The following is a 24,790-nucleotide window of genomic DNA, read 5'->3' on the forward strand; positions in this document are numbered from 1 at the left end:
AAACAATGGTAACAATAAAACATAATAAGAACAGAATAAAAACGACAACTATCATTGGCTTTTATATATATATATTTATTTTTTTCTTCCATTTATTTATTTATATATTTTTTTAATCTTCATTTGTAACTTTTCTGTAACTGTAAAAAACAGTAAACTTTCCAGGATAGGGTCTCTCAAAATGCGATAGCCAGTTTCCTGACTAACATCTTTTAAGTCCCGGTGTGAATGTGTGCCCTATACTGTGCCGTGCTGTACCCTCTACTAATACTGCACTAGTGCAATTCATTACTTTTCAAGCAGGCTCTCTCCTCCCATCTAATTTGGGGAAAGCCCCGGCGATTAGGTCACATAGTGCCACAGCAGCCAATTTTTAATTCATAAAGGTGTCTAAAAAATGTCACGCTTGTATAAAAATTATCCACATACAAATGGTACCCTTTACAGACAAAGGGAGACACCAATTCCTAAACAATCTTGCCACTGCTCCGTCTGGGCAGTCGCAGGGCTACATCTTTTTCCTCGTTAATTCAGGAAACTACATGTATAGAATGTTACCCTCTCATAGAGCTGGCATGCTTGCTGGTGACAAACTGAAAGCAAGGCGGCCAGAAAACTTAATGAGGGACGTTATTTACGAGGGGCCATATTATGTGGAGCCGATCATATTCAGGGTCATCCCAAGGACGACAGAGTTCATTGTCGTTGAAATGCATAAATTGCATTATATTCTCATATCTACTCTTGGCCATGGCAGCAGAGAACACGCATATGATAAATCAGGTCTGTGGACCAGTATGACTGTGACTCATTCTTTTAAGGAATGCTCATGTTAAGGGTTAAGCCCACAAAACGATTAAATTCGGAAACCGTGATACGTTTCCACGCAAATTGTCTGGCAAGGTTAGAATTTGGGTTTGAGGAGATAAATTGCTTTGGTCCACAATCGATCTGTACAGATCTTCCATGAAAAACAGCTTAAAAAAACCAAGGGGAGTTAAATCTGCTGTTTCCACCTGAATTCTGGGTTGGGCAGTAAATGGGGGAAATACGGGTGCTGCAGAATCTGTGGGCTCCCAATCAGGACTTGCAAGCGCAGCGGGAAGGGCATTATGGACTCTACGGGCCTGTGTTTGAATTCTTGGTGGCTGCGGGACACTACTTGTGCTAGCCATCGCACCAGCTTGAACTGCAATTATGGGACTGGCTACGTCACCAAGTGTTGCTGCAGTGCTGGTATGTCTATGACCAGGATTTACTAGGCCGCTGGTGCTCGCCAGTTCACCAAAAGGTAGAGCGGCACTAGTACTGGCACTCTGCTGCATATGAGAATCATCATGCGATTGGACCATCTCCGCAACAGGGGAACGGGGTCGGGTACGCCTGACCTTAGCAGGGGCTTCTTCTCTGTCGTCTGAGCTATCTGTCAGGGTGCTGCTGCTCTCTACAGGTTTGTATACTGAGCCTGATTCTGACTGTGAGCACTCCCCATTGCACTCATCTGTCATGCTTAGTACCCTGTAGGCCTCTTCACTAGTGTACCTTTCGTTTGACATTTTGGCCGCTAAATTTATAGGTACAGTGCCTTGAAAATATATTTATACCCCTTGAAATTTTCCACATTTTGTCATGTCACAACCAAAAACGTAACTGTATCGAATTGGGATTTTATGTGATAGACCAACACAAAGTGGCACATAATTGTAAAGTGCAAGGAAAAAATCATAAATGGTTTTCACATTTTTTACAAATAAATATCTGAAAAGTGTGGCGTGCACTTGTATTCAGGCCCCCTGAGTCAATACTTTGTAGAACCACCTTTTGTTGCAATTACAGCTTCAAGTCTTTTTGGGTTATGTCTCTACCAGCTTTGCAGATCACTGGAGTGAAATTTTTGTCCATTCTTCTTTGCAAAACAGCTCAAGCTCTGTCAGATTGGATGGAGAGTTTCTGTGAACAGCAATTTCCAAGTCTTGTCACAGATCCTCAATTGAATTTAGATCTGGACTTTGACTGGTCCATTGTAACACATGAATATGCTTTGATCTAAACCATTCCATTGTAGCTCTGACTGTATGTTTAGGGTCGTTGTCCTGCTGGAAGGTGAACCTTCGCCCCAAGTCAAATCTTTTGCAGATTTGAACAGGTTTTCGTCATCAACTCTGATCATCTTCCCTGTCCCTGCTGAAGAAAAGAATCCACACAACATGATGCTGCCACCACCATGTTTCACAATGGGGATGGTGTGTTCAGGGTGATGTGCAGTGTTAGTTTTCTGCCACACATATCATTTTGCTTTTAGGCCAAAAAGTTCAATTTTGATCTCATTTGACCAGAACACCTTCTTCCACATGTGAAAAAATAGTCCTAAAGAATTAGGGCTATCTACAGCGCTTGCTAACAATCCAAATATATAGAATAATTAGTGTGTTCGAAATAAATAATTAAATAGATAAATATTATAAAGGAAATATCATAAGTAAATGTATAAATAAATAAATATCAAACCAATTAATATAACATAGTGTGGTATTTTGTGCAAGTGGTGTAAATTAATAAAGGTGATCCAAATAAAATTAATATTAATATGCGAATCAATTAATATTGTGACATGAAAAATAATAAATACATCAAGTGGCAATAAAATCAAATCAAAAAATGGCAATAAATCAAATAAAATATAAAATAAGCCAATCGGCTATTCTTCAGTGCAAAAAAGTTCTTCCAGATGGGTTTAAAAGTGTAAGGTGCTCAGTGATAGGTTTTTTTCTCCAATTTTGTGACTTTTTAAAGTGCAGGTGCAGGTTCCTCCTTTCAGTGGTATGTTAAAAGATGGGTGACTTACCAGATGTAATGGGTCTAGTATATCGTATGATATTGAGACCAATCAATCTTGTAGGCCCTCAGGTCCACGGTAGGTCCACTTGTAATGCCTCCTGGATATGTAGATTAGGGTTTCCTCCTCACCATTCCTCGTATCAGCATACGGTAGGTGTATATAGAAAATATAAATGCTTCAAATAGTGTGATAAAGTTTAAGAGCTTTATTCCCCATATAGTGGGTATTCCAATAAAAATCGCAACGTATAGCAGGGTAAAAGGGTTAAAAATCCCAGTGACAGCAGTGTACAGCAATGCAGAGTGGCGAGCGGAGGTTATTTTCCGGCTTGCGCTCCAGTACTCTGTGTGTACGTCACGTTGTGCGTTCCACGTTCTGACACGTTTCGTCACTTCCTGACTTCCAAGTTTGGTTCTATAACAAACTTCTGAGGGCTTCAGCTGTATTTATACTGAGATGAAATTACACACAGGTGGACTCTATTTACTAATCAGGTGAATACTGAAGGGAATTGGTTCCACTAGATTTTAGTTAGGGGTAGAGTAAGGGCTCCTTCACGCGGTCCGCCTCCGTAGGCGGATCTGTGCTCCGTCTCCGCTTGCAGTGCGGAGAGTAAGGTGTCACAGTTCCCGCTACTCTCTATGGGGGATCGGATGAGAGCGGACCGCCTGTCCGCTCTCATCCGATCTGATCCCTGAACGGATGGAAAAATAGGGTGACCATCTGTCCAGATTTCACGGACAGGATCGGATACGGATGGCAGCAGGTGTCAGCGGAGGTGTCTCCGCTGACATCCGCTGCCCCATAGGGCTGCATGGAGGATCCAATCAAATCCGCCTAAAAAACTGACAGGCGGATCTTTTCGGATCGCCCGTGTGAAAGAGCCCTAAAGGGAGCTGAAAACAGTTTAAAAATAATTTATCTTTTTCTTTCCACTTCACAATTATGTGCCACTTTGTGTTGGTCTATCATATAAAATCGCAATAAAATACAGTTACGTTTTTAGCATGACATGACAAAATGTGGAAAATTTCAAGGGGTATGAATGCTTTTTTAAAGCACTGTACCTATAAATTTAGTGCAACTCACAGGTAAAAAAGCACCTGGCTGTCAAGGACTGTTTAAACTGCTACAAATAAAATGTACTTTCTAGTGCTAGCAGAGATCAGGCCTGATTCTGCTAACGCTGTGATTTTGTGTACTGTGTATCAGTAGTCACAGTGATCTACTGACTAATGCAGGTAACACTAGTATAGTTCTGATCTGATCAAAGATATAGATCCATTTAGACACTATACTAGTAATTGAGGTGTGTAATGTGTCTGTGTGAGTGTTACTGGCAATCAAAGGGTTAAAATGTATTAGTGAATATGTGGCGGGCAAACTCATGCTGTCTGGGATTGACACAATTGCTATCTGACGTCACCCGTGTCAATAATGCAATGATCAGAAAAAACATCTGTACACTGTACTAATAAAACTGTGACAGGGCAGTGAAAGGGTTGATTGGGGGATGATCAGAGGAATAAACTTTTATTAGGGAATATGTGACAAGTACCCTGATGCTATCTGGGAATGGCGCTAATGCTAGCGTCACCAGCGTATTTGATCTTAATGTACGCTTGATGCGAAGATGACTCTAATGCGCTAATAAGTGCACTGTTAGATATTAACCACTTCAATACAGGGCATTTTTCCCCCTTCCCGCCCAGGCCAATTTTCAGCTTTTACAGCTGTTGCATTTTGAATGACAATTCAGTCATGCAACACTGTACCTAAACCAAATTCATGTCATTTAGTTCCCCACAAATAGAGCTTTTTTTGGTGGTATTTGATCACTGCAAGGATTTTTTTTTTTTTGCTACACAAATAAAAAAAACGAAAAGTTTGAAAAAAAAAAAAAAAAAGTTTTTTTGTTTATGTGATAAAAGTTTGGAAATAGATACGTTTTTTTCCTGCACTGATGAGGCCGCACTGGCTGGCACTAATATGCAGCACTGATGGGCACTGATAGGCGGCACTGATGGGCAATAATGGGCACTGGTGGGCGGCACTGATAGATGGCAATGATGGGAACTGGTGGGCAGCACTGATAGATGGCATGGGGTGTAGCACTGATGGGTAGGGCACCACTGGCAGGCTCCCTGAGCCCTGATTGCCATCCCTGGTGGGCATCCCTGGGGTCATGGGTGGGCATCCCTGGGGTCATGAGTGGGAATCCCTGGTGGTTCTAGTGGCACCCCCCCTAAGGATCTGCACTGGTAATCAATGCTCTGATTACCAGCACAGACCCCCCCTGTCAGGAGAGCCGCAGATCGGCTCTCCTCTGCTGGTGCCTGACAGGCATGAACTGAGGAAAGCCGATCAATGGCTCTTCCTGTTTACTATGTAACCAGCTGTGATTGGACACAGCTGGTCACATGGTAAAGAGCCTACATCAGTAGGCTCTTTACCGAGATCGGAGATGCGGTGTGTCAGAGTGACGGCGGGTCAGGATAATGTAACCACCTTCTCGCCGTCAATTGCCTATAGGGCGGGCAGGAAGTGGTTAATATACATCAAGCGCAAATAATCCCGTTGTGCTAAAAAGCATAGTTCTCAGCTCTTTTGTATAAGGTAATGGAGCGCGCTCAGCAGTACCCCGTTAATACAGACACACAGGCTGTTATCACATTGGATGCTCGATAGAATGTCCTGGCTAAAGCATTGAGCTCCGCTTATTTATGGGATAACACAGGGATAACAGCAGAAAGTGATGCCTATACAGCATCAGCCAATCAGTTCCAAATGTACAGTTACATAACATAAGTTACTCACATAGAATCAGCCAACGACACACCTGTATATATTCAAATATACAATAGAAAGGGGGAGTACACGATCGTGAATGAGCAGAACAGCGTGCACGGCTTCCCGCCATTGATGCGTGAAAATCAACGCACCGCAGTTAACAATGAAACCCACGTTTAGCGGAATTTGCGCCTAACACTACACAATGAAATCAGTGTGTAGAACTGTGAACGCTACTCTGATCAAACACGTGCATGCACTCCCGCCACTACTACTAGCATGAATCCCACTCAGCAAGGCTCAGATAACAATGCCTAAAAGAATTATACAACTGTTCCCATAGTAGTGAGGCTATCTGCAGGGAAAGAGCCATGCTGTTTCCACAATAGTGATCAGGCACAGTAGAAATTGTATCATGAGCGTGTATCCCTTCATAAAGACAGATTGATATCAAAACTATATTGACTTCACAGAGCAAACATATCCCCGCCGTGCGAACAAATCTGCACATTATACAGAGGCCCCCACTGGTGGTCATATTCTTGCAGCTTTATCTTTGAACTCCACACTGCAATACACATAGATCTCTAGCGGCAAACAGACCCGCGTATGGAGTGTTCACCTATGGAGATGTCTATGTAGAGCGAAAGCATCTATACATCTACAGGAAGGTTGTCACTGTCAGTAGTCTTTCCTCAATGCCGGTTCGCCAATACACGCTGTAATGAGCTTATTGCAAGCAAACCGACAACAGGAGTCATAATGACAAGCTAAAGAAAACACATCCTGAAAAATGTCCACACTAGTCCTAATAAAATTTCCACAACACCAGTGACACCAATACAGTGATCAGCAAAAAAATGTATTCACTGTACTTAATGACACTGTGACAAGGAATGAAAGGGTTAACTATCAGATGCTGTCTCTTTTCACACTTTGGAACCAAAAAGGACTCCAAGAGAAATGACATAATTTCCTGTGTCTGTGTATTGTAAACACAGACACAGGCAGTTCTGTGATTTGTTAGAACCGATCAGCAGGTCCAGGCCATAAATCATTGGGCTGGAGCTGTTAACTGATCGGTACTGGATTAAATCACGACACCCCTGGACCGTCAGAAGCGCCTTCTGCTCGGGAACACAGAGGGAGCACGGATCGCATATATATATATATATATATATATATATATATATATATATATATATATATATGTGTGTGATCCTGCTCACAGCTGCCACCCTGTAGCAGTAAATGTGCCAAAGGGCGGTCGGAAAATAGTTAAAGAATAATAGCCAGTATTATATTTTACAATTACTGTAACAGGAACACCGTGCAGCACACCTGCCCATATCACATAATGCATTACAAAAATATATTTGTTTATCAATAATTGCTTTTATTGTGATCTTTTAGCATTAAAACAGCTCAGTTTTTACACAGATGTACACATTTTTTAAAAAGGCACACTTTTTCCTCTTCTGAATTGGTTCAGCTTTTGGAAATGTGCAGTGTAAAAAATGGGGTCAGTGCTAATTTGTCAATGTGCTAGTGCTAGTTCTTTTTAAAAACGAATCATCATCAGTTTACTATTCTTCATCCTTTTAACAGGTACAGGTGCTGAATTGGAAATCGTACTGAAATGCGCACAACTGGTGGAACGAATGTACACTCATATTGCAGCTAAAACAGAGGAATTCACAGTTTTTTCTGCTTTCATGGTTTCACAGTATGTTAATGAGCTACAGAAGGTATGACCAAAATTTTTATTCAATGTTAAAGTGAAGTAAAGGCTACATATACTGTAGATATGCTTAAAACTATTGCTTCTTTAAAAATCCTTCTATGAGTAGCTTGCCTCCAGACCCTCTCTATACTTACCGGAGCTTGATTCAACGTTGTGTACAAGAGCTGATGCTCTCTTGATTTTCTCCTTCCTCATTGGCTCAGACACAGCAGTGTGTGCCATTTGCTCCCGCTGCTGCCAATCACAGACAGTGACCGGGGGTGGGGGCTGAGCCCCTTTCTGTGTGCCTCATGGACACGCAGAGTGGGGCTTGGGAGCGGGCACGCATGAGTGCACCCATAGCAAGAAGCTTGCTATAAGGGCATTCAGCGTGGGGGGAGGGGGGGGGGGGCGCTCTGAGCAGGACCAGGACTGCTCTGTGCAAAACCATTGCGTAGGTAAGTATGACATGTTTGTTATTTTTTTTAAAAAAAGGTACCGTTGATTGATATATATATATATATATACAGTGCCTTGTGAAAGTATTCGGCCCCCTTGAACTTTTCGACCTTTTGCCACATTTCAGGCTTCTAACATAAAGATATAAAACTGTCATTTTTTGTGAAGAATCAACAACAAGTGGGACATAATCATGAAGTGGAAAGAAATTTATTGGATATTTCAAACTTTGTTAACAAATAAAAAACTGAAAAATTGGGCGTGCAAAATTATTCAGCCCCTTTACTTTCAGTGCAGAAAACTCTCTCCAGAAGTTCAGTGAGGATCTCTGAATGATCCAATGTTGACCTAAATGACTAATGATGATAAATAGAATCCACCTGTGTGTAATCAAGTCTCCGTATAAATGCACCTGCACTGTGATAGTCTCAGAGGTCAGTTTAAAGCGCAGAGAGCATCATGAAGAACAAGGAACACACCAGGCAGGTCCGAGATACTGTTGTGGAGAAGTTAAAAGCTGGATTTGGATACAAAAAGATTTCCCAAGCTTTAAACATCCCAAGGAGCACTGTGCAAGCGATAATATTGAAATGGAAGGAGTATCAGACCACTGCAAATCTACGAAGACCTGGCCATCCCTCTAAACTTTCAGCTCATACAAGGAGAAGACTGATCAGAGATGCAGCCAAGAGGCCCATAATCACTTTGGATGAACTGCAGAGATCTACAGCTGAGGTGGGAGACTCTGTCCATAGGACAACAATCAGTCGTACACTGCACAAATCTGGCCTTTATAGGCAAGAAGAAAGCCATTTCTTAAAGATATCCATAAAAAGTGTTGTTTAAAGTTTGCCATAAGCCACCTGGGAGACACACCAAACATGTGGAAGAAGGTGCTCTGGTCAGATGAAACCAAAATCAAACTTTTTGGCAATAATGCAAAACGTTACGTTTGGCGTAAAAGCAACACAGCTTATCATTCTGAACACACCATCCCCACTGTCAAACATGGTGGTGGCAGCATCATGGTTTGGGCCTGCTTTTCCTCAGCAGGGACAGGGAAGATGGTTAAAATTGATGGGAAGATGGATGGAGCCAAATACAGGACCATTCTGGAAGAAAACCTGATAGTCTGCAAAAGACCTGAGACTGGGATGGAGATTTGTCTTCCAACAAGACAATGATCCAAAACATAAAGCAAAATCTACAATGGAATGGTTCACAAATAAACATATCCAGGTGTTAGAATGGCCAAGTCAAAGTCCAGACCTAAATCCAATTGAGAATCTGTGGAAAGAACTGAAAACTGCTGTTCACAAACGCTCTCCATCCAACCTCACTGAGCTCGAGCTGTTTTGCAAGGAGGAATGGGCAAAAATTTGTTGTTGATTCTTCACAAAAAATTACAGTTTTATATCTTTATGTTTGAAGCCGGAAATGTGGCAAAAGGTTGAAAAGTTCAAGGGGGCCGAATACTTTCACAAAGCACTGTGTGTGTGTGTGTGTGTGTGTGTATATATGTATATGTATATATATATATATATATATATATATATATATATATATATATATACCATTCAACTCCCTCTCGAGGGACTACTTGCAATATGTCCTACAGCATTGGGGCTTCGGGGACTTAATCCTCACATGGCTGACTGCCCTCTACTTTTCACCCTCCACCGCCGTTCGCTATGCAGGATGCCTATCACCTTCATTCCCTATTTTTAGAGGAATGCAGAAGGGGTCCCCCTATCTCCCGTCCTCTTTATTCCCTGCCCTCAAACCTTAAACTATAGCTCTTAGAGCTGACCTGAACATTAATGGAATCACATATGCGGGTGAGTGTTACAAGGTGACCATGTTTGCGGACAACGCTCTCCTAACCCTGACTAACAAGATTGTCTCTTTACCCAATCTACAATCTCTCTTGACCCGCTTTGATGCCATTTCCAGGCTCCGACTCAATCCACACAAAACCAGTGCACTGCATATTTCCCTCCAGGACTCCCTGGTCTCGCACCTCCAATTCACCTTCCCATATCGCTGGGCCAGCTCCTCGCTGGATTATTTAGGTAATAAACGGACTCCTTCCTATTCCTCTCTTTTCTCCACCAATTTCTACCCTCAGTTATGTTCTATCACAGTTCTTATGACATCTTGGAGATTTCCCACCCAGTCTTGGATTGGCCGCATTCATGCTGTCAAGATGACTGTCCTCCCGAAGATCTTAAATTTTTTCTGGGCCCTACCAGTTCGAGTCCCCGCGCCTTCTCCAGAATAGGATTCTCTCCTTTATTTGGGCTTGCAAGCCCCCCCAGGGTCTCCCGCTTTACCCACAGGGTGCGAGGTGGGCTAGAAAGTTCCAAACATCGCAAAATATTATCAGGCACCACAAATCTCCCAGCTCACCAATGCTGCAGGCTACATCTGACATTCCTCACTGGGTTCTTTTGGAGACTTCTGTGTGCTTGTCCCTGTTTTTGCCCTGTTCTGGCTTCCCCCTAAACTATGTCCCTCTTCCATCAGCCCCCTAATGGCTCACAGCCTATAAACTTTGGGACTCAGTCTGGTACTTTGGCAGGCTCATGTCCTTTTTCCTTCCACTCCTCCCCCTTTTCAACAACCCCATGTTTCTTCCCAGCCTAGAACAAACATATGTCTTCTCATGGTGGTCCACCCATGGGTTTCCACAGGTTCAACATTTTCTCTCTTTTTGTCTTCGATCCAAGAGACCCATGATGCCCCCTAAATTTATTTTTTTTTCAGCTATCTTCAAATGCGAAACAGGATAACCTCTCTCAGACATTATGATACTTTCCCGTATCAGAAAACAGCCTTCCAACATACTTCCCTACACTCCCCAGGAGCTCCTGGCACCATATGCTTGATATACTCCTTCAGCCTTACTATCCTATGTACCTAAATGGGAGCCAGATTTATTCCCCATTGACTTTGCAGATTGGAGCAAAGCCTGGTGTAGTATTGTAAACTGCTCCTTTAATACAGCTACATTAGAGGCGGCCAACAAGGTACTCCTTTTTACGGTATTGGGTCCTGGGTGGCATTGCCAAATCTAACCCATCCTACAATGATAGATACTTCCAAGGATGTGGCTAACAAGGAGACAAACTTCATACCTGGTGGTCCTGCCCCCGTCTAGTGGGATTTTGTTCAAGAATCTTTGGACTCTTGTTTATCCTCTTATGTACCTATCCTCAAAGATGCTAAATTGGCATTGCTTCACTGTCCGATCCCAGGCATTTTCTCCTACCAGCAGAAACTGTCCACTTATGTATTTATTGCCGCTAAACGTGCAATAGCTAGAGCCTGGAAAAAAACATCTGTTTTGTTTACAGAGGTAAAGAGCATCTTGACGACTCTCATGATTATTGAGAACATGAGTAGTATCCTCAATGACTAAATTTCTTAAGGTGTGGGCCCCTTGGTGGTCTTATGTTCTCCCAACCTTGCGTCTGACCAACCTGGGCCTCTCTAATTGACCTCACTCGCCTCCCATCCTGGGAGAACTTTCCCCTTCTACCCCTTTTTTTCCTCCCCCTTCTTTTACTGTGTTCCCTCACAACTCTCATTTTCTCCCCAGTTACCTGGTCCCCCCCCCCCATTTCTTTTTTTCATCTTATTTTAAGGCTCCATGCACACAGGGCGTCATAAAAACGTGCTCCAAAGCTGTTTACTTGACGCCGGAAAACAGCAGCTGTAAAAACGTGCTTTCAGTAGCTTTTTCAATTAGCGTTATTGCACGTTTGGCCACAGTAGCTGTTAGCAGCGTTTTTTCTGCCTCCATTCAAAATCAATGGTTCCCTATGGGAGCCTATTGATTTGAATGGAAGTCGCACCGCAGGTCGGATCAGGGTGATCCGACTTGCGGCGCGACTTGCGCTGTGAGAATCTTGAGGGGGAACTCCACGCCAAAATGGGGAAAAAAAACGGCGTGGGGTCCCCCCCAAAATCCATACCAGACCCTTATCCAAGCATGCAGCCCGGCATACCAGGAAAGGGGAGGGGACAAGCGAGCGGCCCCACCCCCCCTGGATCATACCAGGCCACACGCCCTCAACATGGGGGGGTGTGGGTGCTTTGGGGCAGGGGGGGCTCTGCACCCCCCACCTCAAAGCACCCTGCCCCCATGTTGATGAGGACAAGGGCCTCATCCCCACAACCCTGGCCGGTGGTTGTGGGGGTCTGCGGGCAGGGGGCTCATCGGAATCTGGAAGCCCCCTTTAACAAGGGGGGCCCCCCAGATGCCGGACCCCCTCCCTATGTGAATGGGTATGGGGTACACTGTACCCCTACTCATTCACCACATAAAAGGCAGTGTATGGAAATAACGACAGGAGACGTTTTGGAAAGTTTATTAAAAATCTTCATCCGGCTCTTCTCCTCTCCGGGGGTCTTCTGCTCTTTTGCTGTCCGCCCTTCTGCTGTCCTCTCTTCTTGTCTTCTCCTCTCCAGGGGTCTTCTGCTGTCCGCTCCTCTCCGGGGTCTTCTGCTCTTTTGCTGTCCGCCCTTCTGCTGTCCTCTCTTCTTGTCCGCTCCTCTCCGGTCTTCTGCTCTTTTGCTGTCGGCTCTTCTTCCTCCGGTCCTCCGACGACGACGTCTCCGGCGATTATGCCGGTCTCTGCAGCTTATCATATAGCCATTAGGGGCGTGGCCGCCAGATGACGTCATCGGGAGACCACGCCCCATTGTGTCACATGTGTCGTCACATGTGACACAAGGGGGCATGGTCTCCCGATGACGTCATCTGGCGGCCACGCCCCTAATGGCTATATAATAAGCTGCAGAGACCGGCATAATCGCCGGAGACGTCGTCGGAGGAGGACCGGAGGAAGAAGAAGAGCCGACAGCCGACAGTAAAAGGAGCTAATCAGTGGGTACCACGGACCTGATGTCCCCTGGCACCCGCTGATCACTCTGTCAGTACAGAAAGCCTGGATCCTGTGTTCCTGCAAAGTAGGAACATGAATCATGGCTTCTTCTAGTAAAAGCACCTCCCCCAGAGTATGAAAACACCAGCTAGGCACACACTTACCCATTTGATCGCCCCTGATGTTAACCCCTTCCCAGCCAGTGTCATTAGTGCTGTCATTAGTGCAGTGACAGTGCATATTTTTAGCACTGATAACTGTATTAGTGTAATTGGTTCCCAACAAGAATGTCAAAAGTGTCAGTTGGGGGTTTATTTACTACAGCTAGAGAGTGCAAAATTAGTCACAATTCTGCAGAGAAACCAATCGGCTTCTAACCTCAGCTTGTTTAACCAGTTGCCGACCGCTGCCCGACTATATACGGCGGCAGTCAGCCCCTCCCAGGCAAAGTGATGTACCGGTACGTCACTAGCCTGGGAGCGAATAGGGGGCGAGTGCGCGCCGGTCACTCGCGATCGTCGGGTAGAGAGGGAGAAAGGCAGGCGGCTAATGTAAACAAAGCCGGCTGACATTTTTTTTACCAAACATAGGTAGCAGAAAACAAATTGGCCAAAAATTTTGATTTTTTAATTTTTTGAGGGGGAATTTCATATAAAAAAATTGAAAAATATTGTTATTTTTGCAAAATTGTCGCCCTTTTTTTGTTTATAGCGCATGATCAAAAAATCGCACAGGTGATCAAATACCACCAAAAGAAAGCTCTGTTTGTGGGAAAAAAAGGACGTCAAATTAATTTGGGTACAGCGTCCCACGACCGCGCAATTGTCCGTTAAAGTCATGCAGTGCCGAATTGCAAAATACCCCCTGGTCAGGAAGGGGGTAAAATCTTCCGGGGCTTAAGTGGTTAATTAAGCTTTAGTAATAAAACCTAGAAGCTGATTGGTTTCTCTGCAGACTTATGACCAATTTTACCCTCTCTAGCTTTAATTTAAAAAAAGCAAAAAACCCTTAGTGTCTGATTTGTCCACCACAATATCGCATTCCCGCTATAAGTCACTGATCGCCCCCATTACTAGTAAAAAAACAAATAACTAGTTTGTAGATGCTATAACTTTTGCTCAAACAAACCAATTTACACTTATTGGAATTTTTTTTTACCAAAAATATGTATAGTGGGGAAAATGATTTGATCCCCTGCAGATTTTGTAAGTTTTCCCACTTACTAAGAAATTCATGGTCTAAAATTTTTATCATAAATGATGGCGACAGAATATCAACCAAAAATTCAGAAAAACACTGGCTACAGTATGTGTTAATGTGGTACACAGATTAGTCCTGTCAATTTAAGAAGTTGCTTTGAACGACAACGCATTGTGTATATAAGTCCACAGAATCTCTTTCTTCCATTCAAACCTCACAATCATGGGCAAGACCAAAGAGCTGTCAAAGGACATCAGGGGCAAAATTGTAGACCTGCACAAGGCTGGAATGGGCTACAAGACCATCAGCAAACGCTTGGTAAAAAGACAACTGTTGGAGCAATTATTCACAAGAATATTCACATCGAAGAAATACAAAATAACCAATTGCCCTCTGTCTGGAGCTCCATGCAGAGTTTCGCCTCATGGGGTAAGGATGATCATGAGAAAAGTGAGGGATCAGCCCAGAACTACATGGGATGAGCTTGTAAATTATCTCAAGGCCTGTCTCAAAGTTGGGAACACAATCACCAAACAAACCATTGGTAACACCATACACCGCCATGGATTTTAATCCTGCAGAGCCGGCAAACTCCCCCTCCGTAAGAAGGCACATGTACAGGCCCGTCTGAAGTTTACCAATGAATCGAAATAATTATGAGAAGGATTGGGAGAAAGTGCTGTGGTCAGATGAGACCAATAAGAAACTCTTTGGCATTAACTCAACTTGGCGTGTTTGGAGGAAGAAAAATGCTGACTATGACCCTAAGAACACTATCCCTACAGTCAAGCACAGAGGTGGAAACATTATGCTTTGAGGCTGTTTCTCTGCTAAAGGTACAGGCTGACTTTGCCGCATTGAGAGGCCAATGGACGGGACCATGTATTAAAATGTTTTGGATGAGGACCTTCTTCCCTCAGCCTGAATACTGAAGATGGGTCATGGATGGGTCTTCCAGCATTACAATGACCCTAAACATACCACCAAGGCAACAAAAGAGTGTCTCAAGAAGAAGCACATTAAGGTTATGGTGTGACCTAGCCAGTCTCCAGACTTTAATCCTATAGAAAAATTTATGGAGGGAGCTGAAACTTGAGTTGCCAAGCGACAACCAAGAATACCTAAGGATTTAGAGAAGATCTGTAAAGAAGAATGGACCGAAATCCCTCTTTAGATGTGTGCAAACCTTGTAACCAACAAGAAACGTCTTACTTCTGTGCTTGCCAACAAGGGCTTCTCCACTAAGAACTAAGTCATGTTTTGCTTAGGTATCAAATACTTAATTTACTCAATGAACTGCAACTCAGTTTTATAACATTTGTATCATGTGTTTTTTCTGGATTTTTCGTTGATATTCTGTCTCTATTATTTAAATTACACCTATGATAAAAATTATAGACCCTTTATTTCTTTGTATGTGGGAAAACTTACAAAATCTGCAGGGGATCAAATACTTATTTTTCCCACTGTAGCAGAATACATATTGGCCTAAATTAGATTTTAAATTTTTTTTTTATTGGATATGTTTTATACAAGAAAGTAAAAAATATATTTTCTCTTTCGTTCATTGACGGACACAGCTCTTCATATTCAGAACCACAGGGTTATATTGCCCCCTACAGGAGTAGAACACTAGGCAGAAAAAAGACTTGGCTAAGCCTATGGACAGTCCTAGGTGTTTTTCATCCCCCTCTCTGCTTTGGGCCTTCATTTTTATTTATGCCTAGTCAGGAGTAAGGACCTAGTTCTCTGCCTTAGTCTCTGGTCCTGGCATTTTTTTTTCTTTTTATATGGCATTTTTTCTTTAGGTCTGTCAAATCTACTATCAACTGGCGGACTGGGCGATTGGCTGGTTATCTAGATCCAGTGGTCATCCTAGTCTGGTCAGGGAGCGCGCACAGACTAGAGCTCCGCGATGGGTCGGCCGCGACATAGCCCCACTGGAGGGGGGCTGGCCAGTGAGTTAAATGCCTCGTGAGGTTGCATACGATCTGGTCTCGGCCCGAGTTGCAGTGTTCCTTCTGACTGACAGCCCCCCCCCCCCCCCCCATTTTGATGGTAAGGAGGTTCTGTCTGGAGTGGTGCCTGCATGGTTCCCGATATGGTGAGTAGCTGTCCCCCTCTCCCCCTGGACGTGGTTTGGGGTGGATGTGGGCCCCTCCTGTGATCAGGTATCCTCTCTCCATAATGACTACTACCAGGGCTCCAGGGATCCCTCCTCAGTCTCTTCGGAGCCTCGTGTGGCAGCCATTTTGCCATTGTCGGTGCCATTTCTTTTGGGCCTGTGTGTTTCTATTTACAGGCGGGCATGTTTGGTTGGTCCAGCGTGAACTTGGAGTGGCGGCCAGAACAGTGGAGCCTCTGGGCGGCAATTTTGGCTGTGGAAGCTCCTTTTTCCCCTGGTGTTGACTCCTGGGTTTTTCTTTTCCCTTGGATGCTGCACATGGATACTGCGCTATCTCTGGTGCAGACCAGTGCTACCCTGGTGGGGTGGTGAGTCTTGTGGAGTTTGTAAAAGACCCCCAAACTATATATTTTCTGAAAGCACATGACCTGTAGAATAAAAAGAAGGTGCTACTGATTTTTTTAGGTCCTGCGATATTTGTGCAAATGTTTATCAAATCATTATTTTCACAAATAAAAACTAAAATCCTTTTTAGCACATATAAACACAATCTAACTTACAAAATTCCATCTAAATTCCTACTAAGGCCTCGTTCAGTGGGTGTGCTAAAGCGTACGCGTACCATGGAAGGCTGTGTTTACCTGCACGCAGATACACAGGTATTCTTTGCAAGACAGATCTGACATCTGCGGTGTAGGTGCATGGCCCTAAATGCAGACAGTGTGAGTTCAGGAACTTGCAACCACACGGAAGTCAAGTTGGAAGCAGCCGCTGCATCCCAATAGACATTGAATGGGACTGCCTGCACAGGAATGCATGGAACACCTGTGCATTCCCATGCAGCTACTTTTTCCCAATTGACATCAATGAGACTGCTTGCATGGGGATGCATGGAACACCTGTGCATCCCTATGCAGCTAAACAAGGCCGCACAATAGTATGCCCCACGTGAACGAGACTTTAGGCTTTGTTTAGGCTTGCGGTTGGGGGGGTAGGGCAGCAAAAATGCGCTGTTGAACTGTGTTTCTGCTGCCCCACAACCACACCCACTTTAGCTGCAATAGGCAGTGGATGGGTGTGTTTACATACTGGGGCTGCAATGCTTTTTGCGCAATGCCACCTGCTAAATGCTATACATTCAAAATAGGAAGCGCAACAAACACCCCACAACTGCGTAAATTGAATGCGGTTGCAGTGCATTTGTTATCAAAAATGGGGTCAAAACAGGTGGCGAGGAGGCGTTCCATCGCTTTCTCACCACCCATCAGTAACCTCGGGCTTCAGAGGCAAGGGAGGTTTAGACTCATGTCTAAATTCACCCTTACTATAATTTTTTACATTTTATTTTTTTTTACAATTCTATTTTTTTTTTTTGTTAACCGATACAATTTGATTTTAAATATTTTTTTTTGGGGGGGGGGGGGGAGGCGCTAAAGAGACGGGTCTAAACAGACCTCTGATGTCTCTTTTTTCAGACAGAGAAAGGGACTGAAGACAGTTCCTTTCTCTACAGTCTGAGCTGCACTATGAATTGATAGGAGTCTATCAGTGGGGGGTGGGGGGGTTGCAGCAGCAGGGGGGGGCAGTTTTGTGGCTATGTTTAGCCTGTGGCTCCCATGCAATTGCCAGCAAGAGGGGCAGAGGAGGGAAGCCGGTAAGTACATGGGAAAAACAGGATATTGGTGCTGGCACGCAGTGGATGGGGGGGATTCAGCGTTGTGGGACACAGATGCAGTGGGGGAAGGGGACAGTTCAGCAGCTAGTGGAGGGGAGAAAGCAGCAAGTGGGAAGTGGCAGGCACAGCAGAAGAGGTGGTGAGTTGGGGGGGGTCATATTTTAAGTCAATAGCTCTGATCAGCGGCTTGCTAATTTAAAGCTATTGCTTTGGTCAGCAGAAACTGCTAAACAGTTCTGATATAAGCTCATGGTCACTGACGTGCTTTCGTTTTTTCTCTATTTTAAGTTTTTTTTTTCACTGTACCTTTACAAAAACATTTTTTATCAACTTTATTGCTAGTACAGATGATGAACAACATCCTATCATAGCATGGGCGGTGACGGGTCCTCTTAATGGAGAGATCTGGGGTCTATTAGACCTCATATCTCTCCTCTGGCTTCTAAAGCATCCTAAAAAAACAAGATTGATTTGATCAGATGCTGTATAAGCTGGTAACACACACCCCGGAATTCAGAAAGACTGGCACAGGAAGATTTTGCGAAAGTGTTAAAGTATCATGCAGTCTAAGAGTGGTGAAGAATGCACCAAATTCATGCAACTGTCTGGAACTTGTTCTTGAATTTGGCTTATGCTGCGCCACTTTTAGAATGCGCATAAGATCCTTTTGCAAAATCTGTCTGAGACAGCTTTTCCCTCTGTATGCCAGAGAGAATGTCTTAATTAGCTCCACTCAATTCACTCCATTCAATGTGGAACAATGTAGAAATGGCGCATTCACTGGGACACAATTTAAAAATGCTGCATTTTAGAACTAAGCCCAAACAGTTACTGCCCGCACCTGTAACTGGTCTCTGCAGTAAGGAGCATTGGAAGGGCAATGCATGTTACAAGACACAAAAAGATTCCAAGCTCTCCTTACCGACCAGTCTGCGACCAACCAAATTGACCTGTCTAACAGTATGCCTTAAAAACAGGGGTTTAGTTGCACACATCTGCAAATACATAAGTGAGCCCCGACAAGGCACCCCATTTTCTGTGGTGCTAACTCTAAATTCTGTGAGTCTCCAACAATGGAAGCACAGGCAATTAAATGGACAGGTGTAGGGCAGATATACCTGAAGGGAGTCCACAGGGGCACACTGAACACCCAGCCTATAGCACCATGGCAGCAAAGGTGTCAGTGCATTACCTGGCCAATTTAATCCATAGCACAAACAAATGGTTACTGCCCACTCCTGTAACTGGTCTCTGCAGTAAGAAGCATTGGAAGGGCAACACGTGTAACAAGACACAAAAAGTTTCCAAGCTCTCCTTACCGACCAGTCTGCGACCAACCAAATTGACCTAACAGTATGCGTTAAGAACAGGGGTTTTCACCCACAGAAATTGGGGTGCCTTGTTGGGGCTCTGTGGCTTACGCATGTATTTGCAGATGAGTACAACTAAACCCCTGTTTTTAATGCATACTGTTAGACAGGTCAATTTGGTTGGTCGTAGACTGGTCGGTAAGGAGAGCTTGGAATCTTTTTGCGTCTTATTACATGCATTTTAGAACTACCTTAAGTTGGTGCAGGAGTCGCTGTTAGAACCAAAAAGTTTCACAAATGCTTCATGAATTTGGTGCAAATAGTTGAAGGAACAACATCAGTTCCTCTCACTGTGTACATGGAAGCTGATACTGACGGTTGGATCCATCCTGGGCTTGCCAGTGGAATTGGAGAGCCCAGGAAAAGAAGCAGGGAAGGGGGGTAAAAGCCTGCATAGGAGCTTAGATACCTTTTACCGTGTAGGGAATCACCTGTGCAAAACAGTACTGGGATAAGTATGCTATAACTACCTCAAAATGAGGCCGTGTATATATGTACGGCGGTGTTGAGGTGGTTAGGGGCATATACTGTGCATGTGTGTGTGTGTTTTATAAGTATCTAAAATGTATTCTGTAATTGGATGTGATGATATAACCAGTCTCTTTTTGCTCAGGTTACACTTCAACCTGCTGTGAAGAAGCACCTCACAGGAGGTATCTTTCACATTTTGGACCTGTGTATTGACCGTGATATCAAGTTCCTAAATGCATCCTTACAAATGGGAGTACGAGAAGTATTCAAAGAACTGTACCAGGAATATACTCACCAACACAAAACAAGAAACCAAGTAGAAGAAAAATATGCAGGATTTTAATGTACAGTATGAATGTTGCCCTAAAAAGACACAGCCATGATGTGCCATGCATGTGGACAAAAACATAAACTTTTGTGTCATTTTTGTTAATAAATGTCATGACTCACTTCATGGATAAAAGTTTTAATTGTCATATATAAAATCAAAAATCAAGCAGTGGTTTCTTTAATACATCGCACCCAGCAAGGTACACAATACTATTTTGATTAATCCTGAATTAGGCCCTGTTCACACTGGTGCCTTTTTGCCATACTAAAATGCACCTTTTCAGCACGACAAATGCGCATTAAAAGTAGTTACCTTTAAATTCTATCTGTTCGCATCTCTGTGCTGCATTTTTAAAAAAGTCCCGCTTGTTGCATCTTTGGTGTCCTATTAAAAAAAAATGCACATTCCATTATAGTCAACGGAAATGCATAAAAAATACATTTTTTTTTTTTTTTTTTTAAGTGCCTTTTTTCTCCCAGGTGACCAGGGCTAAAAATGTATGCAAAAACGCATGTAAAACATATATGCATTGCATTAAATTTTAACGTAACACAATAAAAATGCACTAAAAACGCGATTTGGTTTTCAGAAACTGTATTGTTTTGACAACGCAGCAGTGTGCGTGGGCCCTTAGTAAATTTTATGTGTACATTTTGTAATTAGTGCACATTCTAGAAGTTATTAAAATGCTAGAAATGATTACAATTTATTGCTTCAGCTCAGCCTAAAGATTGTCCTCAATAAGAACTATAATGCTGTCACTTTTGTGTATATTTTGTATAATAAAAACTGGTAACTTTTGGAAATTGTCTTTTTTTGTGGAAGCAGTACTAGTATATATTTACGATAAGTATACTAACATGTCAATAAAAATAAAACTTGTATATAATAATAAGGTCTCATGCACACAGGGCGTTTTTGCAGCTGCTTTTAGGAGCGTCAGACTTTTATTTATTTATTTTTTTTGCAGCTTAAAAAACGCCCCTTCATGTTATTTTATGGCCTCCTGCACACACAGACATTTTGAAGCTGTAGATGGCATAGGCGGTTTTAAGCTACAAAAAAAAACCCGTTGGCAGCGCGTTCTGAGGACCGGCATTACAGCTGTAAAAACGTCTGACGCTGCTTAACGTTGCTTATACAGCGTTAAGCCGCATCAAACGTTTTTTTTTTTAATGTGAAAATCAATGGTTCCCTATGAGAGCCCATTGATTTGAATGGAAGTCGCATCCAGGTCGGATCATGATGATCCAAATTGTGGTGCGACTTGCGCTCTGAGGATCTTGAGGGGTAACTCCAGGCCAAAATGGGAAAAAAAAACTACGTGAGGTTCCCCCCCCCAGGTTGCGTAACAGGCCCTTTGGGTCTGGTATGGATTTTGAGGGGAATCCCACGCAAGAAAACGGTGTGGGGTCCCCTCCAAAGTCCATACCAGACCCTTATCCGAGCATGCAGCCCGGCAGGTCAGGAAAGGTGAGGGGACAAGCGAGTGGCCCCCACCCCCTCCTGGACCATACTAGGCCACACACCCTCAACATAGGGGGGTGGGTGCTTTGGGGTAGCACCCCCAAAGCACCTTGTCCCCATGTTGATGGGGACAAGGGCCTCTTCCCGACAACACTTGGTGGGGGTCTGTGGGCAGGAGACTTATCAGAATCTTCATGCCCCCTGTAACAAGGGGGCCCCCCCATGTAAATGAGTATGGGGTACATTGTACCCCTACCCATTCACCCCAACAAAAGGCGTGTAGTGTAAATAATAACAAGAGAATGTTTTGAGAAGTCCTTTATTAAAGATCTCTCTCCGGTCTACTCCCTCCGATCTTCTTCCGTACTTCTTTCTCTGGTCTTCTTCCTCCGATCTTCTCCCTCTGGTCTTCTCTGCAGCCAACCCAGTCCTCCTCCGATGATGTCTCCTGTGAATATGCTGGCTCCGCTCTTCGTGGTTTCTAATATAGCGCTGGGGTGTGGCCACCCGGTGACATCACCCGGAGACCCACGCCCCCTTGTGTCATCACCTGACGATGCGTGCATTTGAAGGTACAGCAAGCCAGATAAGGCTGGCCTCATTTCTTCGCTGGAAGATGTCCAGCTTCACAGATGACAGCCTGACTCCCTGGTCCACCCAACTCAATTTTCAAGGATTTCAGTTCTTTTAACCACTTTCCGACCGCCCGACGCAGTTTTACTGCGGCAGGCTGGCTCGGCTGTGCGAACCGGCATAGTAATACGTTGGTCACATGTGTGGTGCTGGGGGCCACTAGGCAGCGGGGTTGCCGATGCACTGGGGTTGCGGCACCGATTTCCGCCGGCCACCTGCGATCGCTCCCCACTGAGAGAGAAGAACGGTCAACTGTTGTAAACACAGCCGACCGTTCTCTCTGAAATGATCATATATTCTATATAGGATCACAGGTGTCTATGGCCATTTCATAAGCACCTCCTCCCACCGTTAGTAAACACTCCCCTAGGCTCACACTTAACCCTTTGATCACCCACTAGGTTAACCCCCCTCCCTGCCAGTGTCTTTATTACTGTAACAGTGCATATTTTTAGCACTGATTACTGTAGTAATGTCACTGGTTACATAGTTAGTGAGGTTGAAAAAAGACATCAGTCCATCCAGTTCAACCTATGATGTGTGTGTTTGCGGTTAACCGTACATTGTATACCCCTGTACGTTGTGGTCTTTTAGGTGCCCATCAAATAGTTTTCTGAAACTATCGATGCTCCCTGCTGATATGATATGACTGTTTGCAGAAGAGAATTCCACATCCTTACTGCTCTGACAGTGAAGAACCCCCTACGTACTTTAAGGTTAAACCGCCTTTCCTCTAGTTTTAGTGAGTGGCCACGTGTCTTATTGTATTCCCTTTCTCTGAATAGTTTGTTCCTTATGCTAAGGTCGCCAGTACAGTATTTGTACATTGATATCATATCCCCCCTCAATCGTCTCGTCTCCAGAGAGAATAAGTTCAGTGCTTGTAGTCTTTCCTCATAGCTGATGTCCTCCATTCCCCTAATTATTTTTGTTGCCCTTCTCTGGACTCTTTCCAGTTCCAGCACATCCTTCCTGAGGACCGGTGCCCAGAACTGGACAGCATACTCCAGATGTGGCCGGACCAGAGTTTTGTAGAGAGGGAGAATAATCTCTTTATTTCTGGAGTGAATCCCCTTTTTTATACATCCCAGTATTCTGTTGGCTTGGCATTGCATGCCACTGTCAAGCCTGTTGTCTACCAGTACCCCCAGGTCCTTTTCCATCCTAGACTCACCCAGAGGCTCCCCCCCCTAGTGAGTAGCTTGGTTTCTGGCACCCAAGTGCATTACTTTACATTTTTCAACATTAAACCTCATCTGCCATGTAGTTGCCCACCCCATTATTTTGTTCAGGTCCGCTTGTAAGGTTTCTACATCCTGCATAGAAGATATTGGCAAGCTTAGTTTAGTATCATCCGCAAATACTGAGATTGTACTCGATATCCCCTCCTCTAGATCATTTATGAATAAATTAAACAGGATTGGCCCCAGGACAGAACCCTGGGGGACCCCACTTTCCACACCCACCCAATCCGAGTACTCCCCATTAATCACCACCCTTTGCACTCTCCCCTGGAGCCAGTTCCCTATCCAGGTGCTCACCATATGGTCCATAACTACCTTCCTTAGTTTGAACAGTAAGCGTTTGTGGGGAACGGTGTCGAAGTCCAGATACACCACATCCACAGGCTTACCTTTATCTAGGTGGCAGCTCACTTCATCATAGAAGGTTGGTAGATTAGTTTGGCAAGAATGATTTTTCATGAATCCATGCTGATTACTACTAATAATACCATTTTCATTACTAAAGTCTTGTATGTGGTCCCTTAACATCCCCTCCAAAATCTTGCAGATTACTGATGTTAGGCTGACCGGCCTATAGTTACCCGGGATCAGTGGCGGCTGGTGCTCAAAATTTTTTTGGGGGGGGGCACAAAAAGAAAATGCAATAGGCATTGCTTCGCGGTAAAAATTTGGGTGACTTTGAGGTCACACAAGTGTGAAAGGGGCCTTCAGTAATCAAGGAACAGTGCCTTGAAAAAGTATTCATAGTCACCCCTTGAAATAATCCACATTTTGTCATGTTATTTACAACCAAAAACGTAAATGTATTTTCTGTGATAGACCGGCACAAAATTGTGAAGTGGAAGAAAAATGACAATGCAGATCTCTAGAGGGGGTCAGTGATTAGAGGGGTAAGTGATGGGGATAATCTGCCGAACATATAAATAGATAGAAGAGAACTATGTTGTGCCTATCTATTTATATGTTTGGCAGATTATCCCCATCACTTACCCCTCTACAGGTCTGCAGAACATTGCTCTGTCCCATCTAGATTTATGGTCTGCAGATTATCTAATCACACAGACCCTTCTACAGATAGAATGAATGGGGTGCTTCAGCCTAGCGCTTTATGTGTGCCACATCCCTAGTATTTGGACAAAGAAAGTGGGGTTCCCCTTGTGGGACTTTGAAGGCACATAAGATATATACTATGTATAAAATTATATGAGAAGAGTATTGAAAAAATATAAATTTTATTGTAAATACAAATAATGATTAAAAACAGTACAGGCAGAGGAGAGACAGATATATCAACCGTAGTAGTCTGAACTGAAACCCAACATGTTTCGAAGCCAAAGGAAAGATTTTGCTTCTTCTTCAGGGGAGGGGTTCAAACGGTACTCTAATGAATAAAAAAGTATAGATAATACAAAAACCATAAATTTTTGGAGGTTTTTAAAGAAGGAAGATATTCCAACATAACTTTATAGAGTTTTACATAGTTATTATGATAACAATAATAACGAGTACTTACAGGGTTGAAAAAATAACTGTGCTCAGGTAGCCTGCACGGTTAAAAGCATCTGGTGGGTGCG

General features: G+C 43.7%; 1 protein-coding gene across 1 annotated transcript in view; it reads left to right on the plus strand.

Annotated features, from left to right (window-relative positions):
* URB2 (URB2 ribosome biogenesis homolog) overlaps positions 1-19,990 on the plus strand; it is a 183,032-nt gene extending 163,042 nt beyond the window's left edge. The window contains exons 9-10 of the mRNA XM_082251818.1: positions 7,238-7,377; positions 19,684-19,990. Coding sequence (XP_082107944.1) covers positions 7,238-7,377; positions 19,684-19,884 — 341 coding nt within the window. The 3' untranslated portion in view covers positions 19,885-19,990. The remainder of the gene's footprint in view (positions 1-7,237; positions 7,378-19,683) is intronic.
* Positions 19,991-24,790: the final 4,800 nt, after the last annotated feature.

The sequence above is a fragment of the Pelophylax lessonae genome, assembly GCF_965119305.1.
Source record: "Pelophylax lessonae genome assembly, chromosome: 3".
Classification (NCBI taxonomy): domain Eukaryota; kingdom Metazoa; phylum Chordata; class Amphibia; order Anura; family Ranidae; genus Pelophylax; species Pelophylax lessonae.